Source organism: Mercenaria mercenaria, chromosome 12 (genome assembly GCF_021730395.1).
Source record: "Mercenaria mercenaria strain notata chromosome 12, MADL_Memer_1, whole genome shotgun sequence".
Classification (NCBI taxonomy): Eukaryota; Metazoa; Mollusca; class Bivalvia; order Venerida; family Veneridae; genus Mercenaria; species Mercenaria mercenaria.
In genome coordinates this window covers 31,158,958-31,176,338 of record NC_069372.1, presented here as the reverse complement: position 1 = coordinate 31,176,338, position 17,381 = coordinate 31,158,958, and the positions used below count along the sequence as shown (strand labels likewise).

At 33.0% G+C, this 17,381-nt stretch overlaps 1 protein-coding gene across 2 annotated transcripts; it reads right to left on the bottom strand.

Moving 5' to 3' along the window:
* Positions 1 to 1,035: 1,035 nt before the first annotated feature.
* Positions 1,036 to 17,160, bottom strand: LOC123534776 (T-box transcription factor TBX20-like). Of its 2 annotated transcripts, none has more exons than XM_045317198.2 (8): positions 17,093 to 17,160; positions 15,085 to 15,310; positions 14,043 to 14,226; positions 8,311 to 8,578; positions 5,077 to 5,223; positions 3,870 to 3,946; positions 3,605 to 3,663; positions 1,036 to 1,751 (listed from the first exon to the last, which is right to left on the bottom strand). In XM_045317198.2, the coding sequence occupies exons 2-8, from the start codon at positions 15,308 to 15,310 to the stop codon at positions 1,036 to 1,038; spliced, it is 1,677 nt and encodes a 558-aa protein (XP_045173133.1). In that variant the 5' UTR covers positions 17,093 to 17,160. The 2 variants fall into 2 exon arrangements, with proteins under 2 accessions (XP_045173133.1, XP_045173134.1); XM_045317199.2 differs by having other exon boundaries at positions 3,879 to 3,946.
* Between the last annotated feature and the right edge of the window lie 221 nt (positions 17,161 to 17,381).

Sequence of the window (17,381 nt, the reverse complement as noted above, 5' to 3'; positions counted from 1 at the left end):
TCTTCAAGAATTTTTTTTATAAATTTTTATTAACTCATTTTAGCTCCAAAATAAAACTGTACTTCCCCTACAATGTTCCTGGTACCACAAACAATGAAATAGATATTAAAATGTAACATCTTAAAGTAACATTTACTAAACGCTTACCAAATGGGTGAAAATTAACTTACCTATGAGTGCCCTAACATTATATATTTCACGAGCAACAAAGTATCTTTATTCAAGAAAAAAGACAACATTTAAACCAAAAACGCAATTATTTTTATGAACAATGGTTCTCCTGTGTAATTTAAACCATAACATAGGTCAAAAATCATTTGATTGTTTTGTTTTTTTTTTTTCATATATAAAGATTATATCTATATCATAGAAAAAGATCAAATATATTTTGACTTTTTATTTTTGATTATCATGATGGTCCAAAAAATAAGTCTATTCAAACCATTCTGTTACACCATGAATTAATATTGACAAGTGAAACAATTACAAATTACACATATAACCACAATTGACGTTAATTAATCCACATTTTGCTGCACTTTAACACAAAATGATATTCTTTAATTTCATAGAATGTTTACGACATTAAATATCAGACACGCTATATATTACACTTCTCCTGGATATTCTATACATGGCATTCAAATCTTTGTTTTTGTTTTTTAATTGCAGAAACCATGAACAAAGATTCAGTAACATATTTTGATTTCTTTATCGTTATGGGCACAAAACAATAATCATTCAACGTCCATTCTTACAGTCCAGAACTTAATTGACAGTGGCAAAGTTAAAATACAATATGTACACATCTGTCTTAAATCCACATTTTCTGCATTAAAACACAAGAGAGCATATTCAACTTTACATAAATTCATTGTCCAGCTGGAATATCACTTCTCCACTGAGATATGGTCTATACAGGCATACATATCTTTGGTAGTCTTTATTCCAGAAACAATATCTTGTATTTTGACCGTAACCATTTGTCTACTAATATAACACAGAAAAAACAAATGACCAAAAGATCATCCCGTTTTACGCCATAGGTCCTTGAAAGTTCATATTCATCATGTGTACATTTGGGGTAAGATGTGATGAATAGCCAGAACCCTGTGTGGTCTGCATATACGTGCATGAGGGTAGCGATGGGTGTTGCGGGGTCGGCGAAGCCCGAAGTCCATAACTAGAGGTAGAGGACAAATGTGAACTTTGTCGCAGAGCACAATCTGTGTTTGCTAATGTGGTTCCTGGTAGTCTACATTGTTGCATTTGATTCATGGACAACGAGTGAAGACTTAGACTAGAGGATACTGCTGACTGTGGCTGTAATAAGTTTGGTGACGTTGTCACCGGCAAAAATGAGGAACTATTTGATCGGTCTGCTGGAGAATGATGAGGATAATACGACTGATCGTTGTTTACACCATTAAGTCCACCCATACAAGAGGTACCATAGCTTTTGCTTAACGCACTGTTAGACAAAGAACTGCTGTAACTGCAGACACCTTGGCTTCCACTTTGTGCTGGTGGTAACGGTGGGGACTTGGCCTTTACCAGCGGGAGATGCATGCCTCCAGACGACCCTGATTTGTTGACGGTGCACTGGTTCATTTCTCCTTCAGGTAAGTCCTCTGTTGAACGGTCTGATTTGTTCAATGTGTCAGATTCGTCTTTGATTTCGTTTTTATGTGCTGGTTTCAGATCAAGATTGTCTTCTTCGTGCTTCTGTTTCTTAGAGAAATGCCCGTCCTCTGAAAATAACAGAAATAACAGTCAGCTGCAAAAAAATTCTGTTTAGATCTAGTATGTCAAAGAACTGTCCTGGCGTGTCTAACATGGATAGATGATTGTAATCAAATTATAATCTTTCTATTTTCAGATAGTATGAAGCGATTCAGTTTCAACTGTGTTTCTTATTTTGTTTAAGAGTAATAATAATTTGTCATTATTGTCGTTGTTGTTCAGATCAATAAACTTGATAAATATTATGAATTGCTTATTTTGGCAAGTCATATATTAAAGCCAATATTTTCCTCGTGCATCTAGATACTGCCTGTCGTAATAAAACATATTTTCTTTTGCTGTTTATTGCATCAGACGTGAAACAGTAGTCATAAAGCAGACACATTCAGATCGGAAAAATAAATCCTAATTTTCTCTGAACCCATTTCTCCTAGAACATTTTGAAAGCAATCGTAATCTTTTTCCAAAGAAAGACTTGTATTAGCTAATACAATTACTGAGAGCATAGGTGTGAAACGTCGGAGCGATACTTCAGCGATCGCAGATGATCTAATTTTGCCAGATCATTAATATTTCAAGAACGACTGCCTAATTGAATCAAGAATGCGGGGATCGAATTTGCCATCTTTCTCTGCGATTACCGTGCAAGTAGGTGTGAAGTTAAAATTCACCCCGAGTACAGTTGGCGAGGAATTTGACGGTAGCAGTGGCAATTGAATAGCAGAACTTGGAGGAATTATGTTCCAATATGTTCTAAATTTGGCAAGTTTTTCAGGACAAGGTGTGGAACAATCAAGCAAGCAGGGTGATACGCAAAAACGGCCAAATTTGCTAATATGCTGTAACAAAAGCGAAAATGTCGCCGGTAGGTCGAGAAAGATTTGTTGTTTTAGCACAAATCGTGAAATTACGCCAGCGTGGTTAAATGAGATAGCATGAAAAATTATATAATCGCGATAAGGTATTTCTCAAGCTCGGCGAGTATTTTTTGCCTCTCACAGTCTGATAAAGTGATAGTTACTTCTCTATTTGTTATGTTTGCTGTACAACTTCTATACAAGTTAATTCCAGGAGGCTTTCTCTAGAATTTCTTTCTTTTACTGATAAAGTTCCAATTTTAAACCCGCATTTGCATTAAATTAGCCTCATAGAGAAAAAAATCTTTTTAAAATGCTCCGCAATTTCTCTTCCCCCAGATATATATATCTTGTTTATTAAATTTCTGATGTCTCCAATGCTTTAATTAAAGAAAACCTGGACCTGAGGTCAAACTTTGACGTAAGACAAAGTTTTAAATTTCCTACTAATGCTATTCTATCTGCTTTCAAACTTAGGCGTCTGACAGTAACAAGGTTTTGGAAATATATGGACGTCTGACGGTCATAAATTGACAGACTTTTAATAATTGAAACGTGTTAACGCGGTTTGTACGAAGTTGTACGGATGGCCCATAAACTTGTCGGCTTCGGGAATTTGGCATGAAGATATAGACTTTAAACATTGTCAATTTGTCCAAGAATGACATTAGCTCTGACGATCGAAAATTTAAGAGGTTTAGACGTGGATGTGTTTTTGAGAGACATGGTGGATCAATTAAGATTGATGTGTCATTTTACAGCATTTAACAATCTATGATGCCGTATAGACGTACACAACCCGCAGGAATAGCAAGCTGCATTTCACACATGCATATTACTTAATGTATTGCGTGCATTAACTGAACATTTGGGTCCTTTCCTATAGCAACCGCCAGGAATGTCGACCTATTGGTGCCTTTATTAGCAAACATTGTTTAAAGCTACGTGTAAATAACGTTTAATTTTAGCGTGTAATAAAACAAAGTTTTATGAACTGTTCTTACCTTTTTCGTAATCTATCAAGCTTTCATCTGAGGGTCTTTTCAGTGTTAGCCTGTGGTCTCTGAAAAAAGAATGTGTAAAGTATTATACAAATGCTATTAGTTTTTTTATGAAATGTTGAAAAACAACAACAAGAAAGATAAAAACAAAATGTCTGATAAAAAAATAACTAGTATTAGAACTACGTTATATTTTTAGTGAAAACTGGAAGCAAGAATAATGACAAACTTTAAAAAATAATAGTAATTATTTTCATAATTTACTCACAACACGCACCTGCGACCCATTCCATTGTCCCGAAAACCTTTGGCAAAGGGGTTATGGTCAATTTTCAGTTGGGTTATCTGTATTGAAACAAAGAACATTGATATAAATCACAAAGAACATTGATATAAATCACATAGAAATTTTTAAAAAGTACATTTCAGTTGCAGCCTTTATTTTTCTTATAAGAATATGGGTTGGCTATTTTCTAGCAAAAGCGATATCGTAATTTCATGTGTGGCTATTTGATTGATGTAATATGTTCGGTCGGTGCAATTAACTTAATAAAATATTTACATTGCAATTGGACACTGGGCTAATTGAACAATTGGAAATGACTGTAATATTTCATACATGGACGTCACAACCAGGTGATCTTAAATTAACAATATTGACTCGTTAATAAATAAATAAATATGAGTGGTCACAGTTTGTGTACGCACATTCTTTTTCTAATATGTCACCGGAATATTTCATGCTGCCAAAAGGCCCGGTTCTTTTAACAATCATGATTTGCTAATCATTAAACATGGGTAAAACATTATACCAAAGACTATTTTCATTTCATTTCTCCTGTGTATTTTACTACATATTATTTAGTATATTTTTCACTGGAAACAGCGGAGTAAAAGCGATAACAAAAATGAATACAGCAAAATATAAACCGATATAAAAAAACGCGTTTGAAACCTCAAAAATATTTTTAAAAAATCTGTTTTCTTTTAATTTGAATAACTTTTTGGTATTCGAACGAGAAGCGTAAGAACCGTGTCGAATAAATTTTCATGTAAAATAATTTTATTTACCTGTCGTTTACAGAGAACTGTCGAAAATTTGTTGAAAAAAAAGTGTTTTTTTTTTCTGAAAATTTACTTGACCTTGTACTGAACAGAACAGAAATAGAATATAAACTTTTTTCTTTTTTTTATATAACACGAAATTATGTCATGAAGATATATATCATATTGTAATTGCTGACTATTTACACATGTATTACCGTTCATGTAAATTTATATGCACAATGTGTCTAATTTTATATAGAAAAAAATAAACTTTAATAAAAAAATATATATATATAAACTTTATTGGAAAAGACACATGTTACAAAATAAAAGTAATGTGTAACAGAAATATTCTGTATGAGCAACTTTGACAAAGCATGGAAAAACATTTTTATAGCGCATGTAGATGTAAGAAATAGATTACAAACCTGTTCATTCTGGTATGCTGTCACGGCAATAAATGTTGTCTCCTCGAACGCATAAGTGTTGAAGGAGGTCCACCTCATGCTGAATATATCATTCGCCTGTACTATATGAACACGGGGTTGATACTTGTGCATTGAATTTAATATAATCTGAAAATACATACACCTCCCATATATATAATAATATCTTCATTAAATGAGGTATATTAACTACTTATGAAAAGGTCTTGCTACAGAAATTGAGCGCCTGGTGTTTGTCATAAACAACTCGTTCTGCCCGGCTGCATGTAAGAAAACGTATTATATACAGAGCGCGTTCTCTCCAGCTTTTTACATATCATGTATCTTATATACAGAGCGCGTTCTCTCCAGCTTTTTACATTTCATGTATCTTATATACAGAGCGCAGTTCAGTTCAGTTCAGTTATTAAAGTTTAATTACGGTCCATCCGCCCTTTTATATACAGAGCGCGTTCTCTCCAGTTTTTTTATATGTCACGTACCTTCGATGTATCTTAAGGCAAATAGTACAGTTTGCTTTTTCGGCACGAAAAGAAAGAAATGTGATAGATGATAATCTGTCGCCCTGGATTTTCGGGCACATCTGTTCGTGATTGTACCGTTAGTCCAACTTTTTAGAATACATTCTTATTTCTTTTTGCAGAAGAAATTAAGAAGAATGTCTTTTAATTATTCGGGACCTGCCAAGGGCGAAAACACCCTATAATTATAACGGTTTTGATTTCTCCGAAGAAAGGGATGGGAGGGTAACATTTCGCTGAAAATGACAAAGCTCTGTTCAATGCTAATATCTTATAAATCAAAATAATTTTTAAAAGGACGTGCGGGGAAAACAGAATCAAAGTTGACTTAAAATGATCGTCTGATGAAACGGCGTATTGAATTCATATTCAATTAATTTGTAATTAGCTCGTTTTGATGATTTCGGCCATTTGGAATTCTGAAAGCGTTAAACAATAGAATTGATTTCGTCTGTCAGTGATTGATCTTGAACCTGGTTCCAATGCGAGGCCAAAACATACAAAAAGGAAACATGGCAATCATATTTTACGTCAGTCTCGTCGTTTTTCTTTTGCATTTGAAACTTTATCATCCCAGGTTCATAGCTAGTAGCTAGATTACAAAACCAAGAATATCTTTCTTACTTTTTTTCTCGTTTTTTTTTTGTTGTTGTTGTTGTTGTTTTAATGCTTGCTTTCGAACATGTCTATATAAAGTATATAAAGTAAGTATGAAGGCTCATCAAATATGAATATAGAACTTTTTCAGGAAACTGATCAACATCTTTTTCGAATCAGAACAAGATAGTTATTGTAAAAACCATATTTGTGCGTATAAACAAGTTTTCTTTGAAGATGGACTACAATGCCGAAAATGAGTCTTTTGAAAAACCAAAGCAGTCGTAAAATTGTCGTGAAATTGGTAACGCTCCCCTATAATCGTATCGCTTTACAGCAGCAACATTCGCTTGAAAGAGTTTTATTCTGGGCGAATAAGGGACTCTCTGATACAAATTATTCTGGAGAAGAGTACAGTCCATTCTTTTGTAATTAAGGATATTAAAACGGTACTTTCATTATTCTATGGAGGTCCCGCGGGTTTCCTATCAATTAACCCTCGAGTCTCTCCCAGCGTAACATTTGGTCGTTATAATGTGTATTGTCCCTCTATGAATATGTATGTTGAGGGATTTTTCGATTGTTAATTCACTCTTCACGCAATCCACTGGAACTGCGAACGAATATGTTTTATTTGTCAGCAAATTATAGTTTTGTTAAAGCAGCATGCCTCCAGATTTGGATAAAAAATAATCTTTCTTTCAAATTGAAGTTTGATCATATTATGAACATTAGAATATGAATTTTTGTTTCCAACATATTTTAAAAGTTCCAAATCAAGAAAAAAAGATGACCGCGGCGGGAATCGAACCCCGGACCACCGCGGCAATAAAGACATTTTCCCGTCGTAGTAACCAATAGCGCTATAGCTGACGTAGTGATTAATGACTTCAAAATATAGATATTTATAATCGAGACATTTTACCTGGAGTAAAAGCGTGACAAACGCTTTTCAATTTTCACCATAAAAAGTAGTAAAAACAGCAAATTCTCAAGTGTTTCCGTAACAGAAAGTTTGTCAGTAATTAAGTTTTAAAGCCTTCTTAAGAAATATAGCATTTATTTCAAGATATCTAAATAAAACTTTTTTTGTTGTTGTCGAACGATCTGGAGGCATGCTGCTTTAAAAATATATATGTTAAATTGGACGTACCAATGCTGTATTAGTGTCATTAATTAAATTGAATTTTCAAGTTTTTGGGCAATATTTTTGCAGTTGATTAACAAACTGGATTAAAAAGTAAGTATAACAAAAAAAAAGTGTTTTGAATGATGGCGTAAAAATCATAATTCGTTCAGTTAAAAGTCTAAAGTAAGTGCCTATCTAAAAGCTGTCCACCGATGTTAATAAACCCTTATTCTAGAAATTCTAAGCACATTCATTAAAGTTAAAAATATCATAACTTTGAATCAGTTTCATCAGCATTTGTCGTCTTAGGTTTGGAAAGTCACGTGTTATTACTGCTGTTCAAATCTACGGGGAATTTCGGGAGTCACAAACGACTCTGGTTCTCTGTCTCAATTCATCAATTTATTTTGCGTTCTTCGTTTATATATTTTAATGGGCTGAGAACCGGTCCCTTGGGCCGGAAGTTTCGAACCGTCTGTGGCAATATGTCTTCTAACACGAAAGAACCCAATTTGCTGCGGCAGGAGAAATGGCGAATAAAATGAAAAGAAGCTTGATTTTAAGCACACGGGAGTGTCAGACCCAATAAGAAGGGCATAGTTTAGCAAAGAAATGCGTTTAGACGACATTGATTTAGCGAGTTGGAATTGCTAAGGAGTATGTATGTGCGTGTGAAGGCACAGAAAGGGTGGAAAACAGCTACTCTCTTTATTTACAAAGTCACATTGGGGTTTGTAGATAAATGGTCATCTACATAATGTGTGACAAAACTACATTCGCTGTTCTCTAAATAGATTGTTTCTTTTGTTGAATTTTGAAGATTCCCATTATAAACTAATCATTATATCACATCATCTCCCGACACTTAATACCTCTGAAAATATACTGAAAACTGATGCTGCTATTCTGAAATCTGATGTAAGACAAAGGAGGCTGAAAATTTACAAGCTCACTGAGCAAGATACTTACATGTCCGTTCTGATCCAGGTTGTTGTTCGTCAACTTCAGTTTGTGGAATGTAACCGGTTGTTTGAGCCAGTGTGAGCCGGAAGCTGGACTGTCTGGGTGGATGTAAAGTCGACCGGGCATGTGAGGCTCTGCCTTGCCTGTGACCACCCACTCCGAGTTATGGTACTTGTATCTACAGTCATCCAGCGGCACAATATCCACAAGCAGAATATATTTTGAGTGTGGGTCCAAACCTTCAAGACTGACCTTTAAGGTAGGGAACATTCGTCTGAAAGAATAAGTATGTTATTACTAAAAATGAATAAAAATCCGATCAAGAAACTTCAGGTATAATATAATATTTTATCGGTCCAGAGTGTTTTTTTTTTTGTTTTTTTTTGGCACGTATTGCTTTAGTGTGTCATGATTTTACTAATATAGTCAGAGTTAAAATTATTGTAAGAATTTTGTACACATTCCTCAACTGAATTCTGGTGTTGCTTTTTTCTGTTTTCGTGACTATATGGTATTCCACGTTTCGCCTTAGAACAAGTTGCAATGCTGGATAATCCGAGTGTTGATTTGCCGATAAACGGTAAACGACACTGCAGACTATCTGCACGTGTCTTCTGTCCCACGCGAATCCAAAACCGTCTGAACGCACGTGCACGTGTGTTTATTTTTTCTGGATCGCTTCACCATGTGTTTGTTTACGGCAGGTTAGAAGCGTTGATTGACACGTGACCCCATGAAATAATGACATACAAGTTTTCGCTCAGACATTTATGTTTACTGCATGATTGGGTCACATTTACTTTTTTGTAACTAGTCCGAAGGACCTGCTCAAGAATCGAGTTGCATACTTTCACACATATAGTGCTCACAAGGCGAGGAACGCCATTCGATTGTCAGTCAAAACCCCTAAAAGATAGGCTTTCAATTAGTTGCGAAAAAATTATTACATGCATTTTACATATAAATTTTGGAAAGAAATTGGAAAAGTGTCCTAATGTAAACGCAACGTTACCGAGACACTTTTAACTTTAAAAATATGATATTCACTCTGATAGGTATGACACAACGTTTATGTTTTAAAGGAGTAGTTTCTCATCAATATTCACTTTTTGAGTTTTTATTATTTCCTTGCAACAAAATTTGAAAGAAAAAATGTTAAATCTGATATCCTCGAGCTCTCACTGAGGCCTTGCCTTATATCACATTATATTATTTAAAACACTGTTTTCAAGCGCTAACTTTGATCTTCTGCACTTGTAATGACGCAGAAATGATTTATTCTAAATATATTTGTATATTGACCAATTGATCATTGAAATGGTTCAAAATACTTGATATAAGTTATTGTTTGTCAGAAAGCTTGATCAATTACTGGACGTAAAAGTGCTACTTTTCACGCGCCTTGAACCAGCCGACAAAAGTACCTGTGTAAAAACATCACTTAGCAACAAAAATAATTCCCTAACACTTCGCAATTATTTATTTTGTTCAAACTTTTTCTAAGGACAACTTTTGATAATGTTTGATTTTCTGGCGCGCGCCTTATTGTTATTATAAATTGCCGAAATGTAAACAAAAGTATCAAGCCTTTTGTGATATTGATTAAACTGAAATCTAAACGGCTAGCACTTCTGATTTGTACGTACAATTGCAATTTATTCGTCATATGTCGAGACAATTATTCCAAAATAAATTGCGTAAATTTCGGTAATTAGTAAAAAATAGTGTCGCCAATTTAATGTTTTCTAGCTTTAGAATAATAATAATAATACAACGACAACAGCAACAACAACAATAATAATGTCGGTGGTGGTGGTGGTATGATGATGATGATGATGAGAGGCACCCTATATGCGAGTGCCAACGCTTGACATATGCAAAAAGAGAGTTATGGTTCACCTATTGATCACAAAATATATAATATTATATAAACTTTCAAAGCTATATTATTCAAGAAAAGTGAGCCTTTTAAAAAAACAAAGAAATACCAATTATCTAAATTATAAAAGGGCCATAATTCTGACAAAATGCAGGAGAGATTTATGATTCTTTACCTACTTACTTATCTAATGATAAGGGGCAAGTGTACAAAGTTTCAAAGCTATAGCTAGAAAGGTTTCTCTAAACATAAACATAGTCACGAAATTCCATTTTTCTATGTACATTAAGGGTCATAATTTTGACAAAATTTATGTCAGAGTTATGGTTCTCGGGCTACCTACTCACCTAATGATGGTAAACAAGTCTGCAAATTTGTTGAGCTGAAGTGGGCCTTAACAAAAAAAAAAGTGGAAAAGAAATGCCATATTTTGAGTACATGTATAGAAATGACCATAATTATGACATGCAAGCGAGAATTATGGTTCTAAGTCAACGTACTAATCTAATGGTGATATGTGCAGAGTGCTGAGTGTAAAGGCTGAAATATTGCTATTACATTGATCTAAACAAAATATTAAACCAGAAACCAAAAATTTTCTTAGTATAGAAAGGGCCATAATTCTGACAAAATGCAGGTGAGAGTTATGGTTCTTGGGCTACTTACTCTCGATGATAAACAAGTTTCAAAGCTTTATCCATTCAGTTTTGTTTTGTTTTTTAGAAAAGTTAACCGAGACAAAGATCTCAACCAACATCGACACCAACGTTCAAGCGCGCAATATATAGTTGTGTTTTTTTTCCCCCATAAATCAGACGAGCTAAAAATCTGATGTAATTTAAAACAGATAACAGATAAAAGATATACATCAGTTTCCATCGTTTTGAAATTTACGTAAATTTGTAATATTTTTGTTGTCATTGTGAAATTATGATAAGTACCATAGGCATAGATGTATTTTCTTTAATTTTCTTTAATCACGGCCATTATTTTTGCAAATAAAGTCTCATCAAGTTTGATCTCATTTTGTCCGAAATCTTACAACAAAAGTGTGAAATTTTTCAGCTATCATGTTATATCTACAAATGTTAAATACCCGTCCCATTGTCGTTTCAATCAGATTCAATTTTATGTTATCTTTCACGGAGATTAAAGAAATTTCATCTGCATTATTAAAGTCATTTGTTACGCGTGCTTTAAGAATTTGTCCAGAGGCCAATTCTGTTTTTGTAAAGCGATACTTTTAAATAACAAATCGAAATTGGACAAGTTTTAATTCCGATTTTATCGTCTATTAACTATTATAGTGCTTGTATTATCAGTTGTACTTTTCTTTTCATCGGGATGATTAAAATGTAAATAGTTAGTTACGATTACCCGAGACAATTTCTATACTCCTTTCAGCTATACAATTTTTACATTTTGGTATTTTTTTTTTCCTAAAAATTTGCTGCGCATTTCTGAAGTTTCTCCTACTACTTCGTTCAACTAGCAAAGAGTCAGCTTTCGCGCGGAAACAAAGTATAATCCGCATACACGGGATGTCTTTACATTAAAGGGATGTTGACTAAACTTATGCAATTTTGCCGAAGTTTCTAGTTAATTATTCCCCCACGTTTAACGCCTATACTGTTACGCACGTGGCTTAAGCTGTCTTTACATCACCATATCTTGCAAATTTTGCCACTCAATTTATTTGATTGTGGTGGCACGTGAGCTTTGAATCAAATTATGACAGAAAGTGTTCACAAGAATGCTAAATAACATATAGGAATGAAAAGAATCTTTGTTCCTTGTTGCCATTGTTTAAAGAACAGCAGAAATATCACATTCATTCAAGCAACTATTAATGTTTATTCTATCTTTAAAGCTGGCCTATATTTTGATTTTAATGATTGACAACAAAAATAAAACTTATTATTTTTGTAAATCTATTCAAACAATTGTATCAAGGTTATATGCCATATATGATTTGCGACTAATCTTAATAACTTCTGCTGACACTCTGTCTGCCTGCCCTTGTAGGACAATTGTCGGCAACATTTGTTCTTAGGCAGATCTTTTGTTGTAATTATCATCATTTTAAAAAGTGTACCAATTACTTGAGATCAAACATATTGAATGCGGTCTGGGTTGGCAATTTGCCATGATTACCTTATATGTGAGAATATCCTCGGTAAATAAAGGAACAATGAAATATTTCTGGAGGAGCTCAGACAGTCTGTCTAGCAATCAGACATGATACTTGGCATATATCTCATTATAATCAGGTCAAATCTTGTCCTCTCTTCTGACCAGTACAAACATTTAAATAAAGCCTTCGAAATAATCCGAGTAATTATAAATATATTCATAAAATTTAATCTAGCTATTTTTTTTCTTACTAGGGAAAACATCATGATACATGTAATAACATTCTTGTTTTACATAGAACATGAATTCTGATATAAATGTATAAGTAATTATAATTATAAAAGTAAAGATAAATTGATAAGTTGTATCTGATACTGCTTGAAACATTAAAAAAATAATATTTTCTGTTTTTATTATTATTACTATTATATAAGATCTGTACTGCACTAATAATACCGTTATCTTGTAAAAGAAATAACTACCAAAATATCACGCACAGTATTTTATTATATTTGAATAATCATTGTGGATTTAATAAAAATACATGTAATACTGAATTCACAGTCTGTTTCAGTTTTTTAACAAAACCAACACTCTTTTATCTACCCTCAAAATCTATTTGGTGGATTGTTTTATTCAACAACCAAGGAAAAAACATACTTCCATTTTCTAGTCAAGAAGTTTCCCACGTTTCTTACTGTACACGATTTATATACGAAATATGTGAACAAAAGGTGTCATATTAGACGTATTTATTAATTGATTAATTATTGTAAATCCTTGATCACAAATCGGAAGTCAATCAAGTTACGAAATGTTGCAGAAGGATTAGACAAATATTGCTTGTCCGAATTGTAGTGTAATTATTGGTATAAAATGTTACCTGTAATCCCGGTAAGAAACAGTATTTTCTCACGGTAATACAATTATCATCATGTCCCAAAATTTCAAATGTTTGAAAATAATATTTATCTGTTTCGATTTTGATAAATTTATAATTCTGCTCCATGAAGGAAAAGTTGGTATTTCACTGGTGGGTAATTGTCATCAATTGCATTTAAATGATTTGTTGCTCACGCCAAGTTTCATTAGAATACGTTTGTTAATCAGGAAAATAATAAAGCATTACGGGTATGGAAAGGATGCGACACCTTTCTCATACACTTTCATACAATGTTTCTGTAAACTGAGAAACGCACAAAAGAATTCAAAACACCTTTCTTCTTCATCTAATAGACCGCTAATCATTTTATTCTTAGTGTCAATTCAGCATGTGTGACGAGATTTAAAAAAACAAACAAACAAAAAACCTGGGATTTATGAAACGTTCGCGAGTTTTGTGGGAAAATTGCACCTAAACATGTCAGATTCTGCATGTTTTTATATTTTGAGAAATGTCATAAATTCCTATCTTAACCGTTTTCTGTGCTCATCAAAGACAGTTTTTATTATCGCTATTACACACCCTTCCGTCGATTGTTTTTCTTTTCTTTTATATGTGATGTTGTTAAAATACTATCCAAAATATTCTGTAGAAAAGCAACAACAGAAACAAAGAGTGTGATTATCTTATCAATAAAACTGCATGCCTCTGTCACAGTAAGTATAACTTTCAGTGTAAATTGTGCACATGGAAAGACTACTTCTAATCTAGTGAATTCTGCAACATAACTTTTACTGTAAGAGCTTTGATAATGTTTTGACCAGTAAGAATTCTCGCACTTACCGTCCTGTTTTTGTAATGATCATTTCCGTTCCAAGTGAGCTGAACTTTGACCAGAGGTCACGATTTTCTAATGTTATCTTGAGGTTCTTGTCCATAGCCTCGACTTGGGTGCCACCCAACATCCTCTTGTGATCGGAATGACTCGAAAATGACGGATAACCTCCGAACTGCTGTGACTGACCGACTGTGGGTAAAAACATACAAAATGATTAATCATTATGATAGAAATGCTATTTAATATGGTAAAGGAACATGCAGAAAAGTGTTGGTGTTTTTTAGTTTAGAATTTAAAGTGCATAAGATTACCGTTTTGATAACCTGGAAAAAATGTAGCTATCATACATAGTCCAAAATGCATTTTGTTTTAAATTCGTGTTAAAATTAACTTATGAATGAAACACGAATTTTGACTTTAAATGCTTCGTCACTATAGTCAGACCTTTTTTTTTCAATACTCATGATTAAGATGTTTCGAGTACTCAAAATTTTCTTTCATTAATTATTCATTAATTGCCCTTTGTTGGCGACAGTTTGAGTAGATGGAATATTGCTGATAAAATTGCATTTTGAAGCACTTAGTACTTATTATCTGTTCTATGTGTTGTTATATGTATTCGTTTTCTTTCTTGGCCATATTTGTTTGTATGCTTTGTAAATGGTCAAAGGCATTATTATGTGCCGATTAACCAATAAATGAAATGAAATAAATGAAATGTTATTTGTCAATCGATATTTATAGCATAAATTAGAAATGTGTGGCATTTTTTAAAAAAAAAAAATTTCAACAAAATTTGCCCTGTATCATTAAAAACATGGTTTCTGAGTTCAAACTAATCTCCCATGTTACAGGTACTTAAATTTTTTTCACGTACAAAGTTAAAGATAATTCTACAGTGAAATTCTATTGAAGTGTTTCTATTTAGTGTGAATTTACATTATTGCCGATGTATAAGAATACAATATTTACCCAAATAAATCATAAAAGAAAAGTAATTAAAGGCGTTTATTTTTAGTGAAACTGATTAAAATGTCAAATACTCACATGAAGACAGTCCCATGGGATCATGCGCCGGATGGACAGGGAACCCGAAGGAGTAAGCCTGTGGTGCGGGCAACATTCCGTGTCCTAACGGAAAGCCACGTGCCCCACGTGATATCAGGTCTTCCTCGTACATGTGACTGCTAGAATGACTTGAGCTCGTGCCGTACGTGTTAGGGTTACCTCCCGTGCCACTGCCACTGTAGTTATTTCCCTGTAAGAGCAGCATCTGTAAACACGTGCTACACGTGAAAATTACACTCGTCGAACACATCTAGTTAAAATGAGTGACATCACAGAAAAAGCAAAATGTAAAAAAAAGAGAAATTCACTAACGTAAATGGAAATAGTTCAGTTATGACATAAACATGTAACTAGGTTGTTTTCAGTAAAGATAATCGTAAGGACAGAAAGGTTGAAAGCAGAGCACTGATAATGTTCAAAAGTTTGTTCGAAAATGAAAATAAATAATTATATCATATTGTACATGATGAAATTATGTAAACTAATTGCAAAAACTAACTCATAAAATTACAGAAATGCTTTCGTTTGATAATTCTTTTAATAAGTGTTAATCAGTATGTAGCTCTATACTGATACAGGAAAAAAACATTACCAGTATCATTTGCGTAACTTTGATATATTGAATTTTTAAATGTAACTTTTTTATTAAGTTATTCATCTACAAAAGAGTACTGTAGTAGAAAAGTCTATTAATGACGCATATATAGTCTACGTAAAATAATAAGATAAATGAAAGAAAATGTGTCATAACTAAACATAATATAAAGGTACAATTATTTCATAACCTTCAAATTCTGTCGGAAGCGAAACTAACAGACGGACGGTATTTCTACTGTAAATCGAACAGAAGTTCCTACTGTGTTAATGTTAAAGTGTTTGTAATTCAAATTATATTATCTATTTATCTATAGAAATTGCATTAAAAAAAATCTGCTTGTTTCTATTTTACTCGTATTTTACCAGTCTGTCTTTTATTTATGTTTATACATATTTTTTTGATAATTTTACGTTCATCTATCTACAAGCATTATTCGAAAGAAGTATTTGAACTAATTAAATCAATCAAGTTACTTTATGTTCATTTATATTAGCCATCATAATAGTTTATTCCACTAAATAAATAAATTCTGTTAAGCAATGTTTACTTACAAATATATTTTGTTTTATTCCATTTAATTAAATGTTCTTGTGTATTCTGTTAATGTTCCACAGTTAGTGGAAAGCAAGAAAAACTTTTTCTGTTTTCCCATATCGCTATCTACCTGTATATGCCTGCCAATCATCGCAGACTCTTTATTTTTAGAAATATGAGTTTCCGTTTACCTATGTGGGCGTGGTAAAATAGTAGCCAAGATATTGTGTAGCGTTAGCTTGTAACTGTCTATATGAATAAAAAAAATAATATTTTCAAAAATGCTGATGTTTCAAATAAGCACAGCTTTTAATTAAAGATGGATTACTGCATCTAAAAGTAAATAATCTGTCAACGTTTTTATTTCGTACCAAACTAATTTTTGAACTTTTATATGAAATCGTTTGAAGCTAAGTATGCGTATTTAGTGAAATGTTTGAATAAACCTACGATACCTATAACATATCTGAGTTACAATTTTTCGGAATGTAGTATTATATGTTTATTTATATGTAATTACAGCCTTCAGACTCTATACCCTCGATTCATTTAACTAATATCTAATAACGTTCATTAAAAAAAAAATCAGCCGCGCAATGAAAGCCTTTAAAACATTTATATTTTCCTGGCATAACTATTTCTTCCCCATGCGTAATACCTTCTCTTCTTGCGACACCCTTAATCCTAGCCATAAATGCATTTATTCCAGAAATCCAAAACAGTTGTTTTCTAGTGCAGGTATCAAAATGAAATGATCTTAGTTCAGTTTCCATGCATTCATGTTTACAAGGTATTTTTATGAGCTAAAAATGCCAATTTTCAAGTGTTAAAAATAGATGCAAAATTTTACAATACCTCTAACAGCTAAATTGTTGATATTTCCACGATGTCGAATTATTCCAAGTTCTAGGTGTATATCTCACAGAAATTGTGTTAAATCACAAAAACAAATCTTCTATTTGAACATAGCTGTTGACTCCGCCTACCTCGCATTTCTTAAAATCAATCATTGGCCTGCGGATAAACCACGCCAGTAGGTGGAGTCATGATGTGACGCGGGTAACACAGTTTTCTCGCGTCTCTGTTTATTTAATTTTCGAGGACGAAATGAAACAAGAATTATGTGTAGATATTTACGATATTC

Excerpts from the sequence above, each read along its gene's own strand:
- LOC123534776 (XM_045317198.2), bottom strand. The coding sequence starts at position 15,310 with ATGCTGCTCTTACAGGGAAATAACTACAGTGGCAGTGGCACGGGAGGT. Across the intron at positions 14,227-15,084 it reads TCCCATGGGACTGTCTTCAT|TCGGTCAGTCACAGCAGTTC; the intron begins GTGAGTATTTGA and ends TTTTACCCACAG. Across the intron at positions 3,664-3,869 it reads ATGGGTCGCAGGTGCGTGTT|AGACCACAGGCTAACACTGA; the intron begins GTGAGTAAATTA and ends TTCTTTTTTCAG.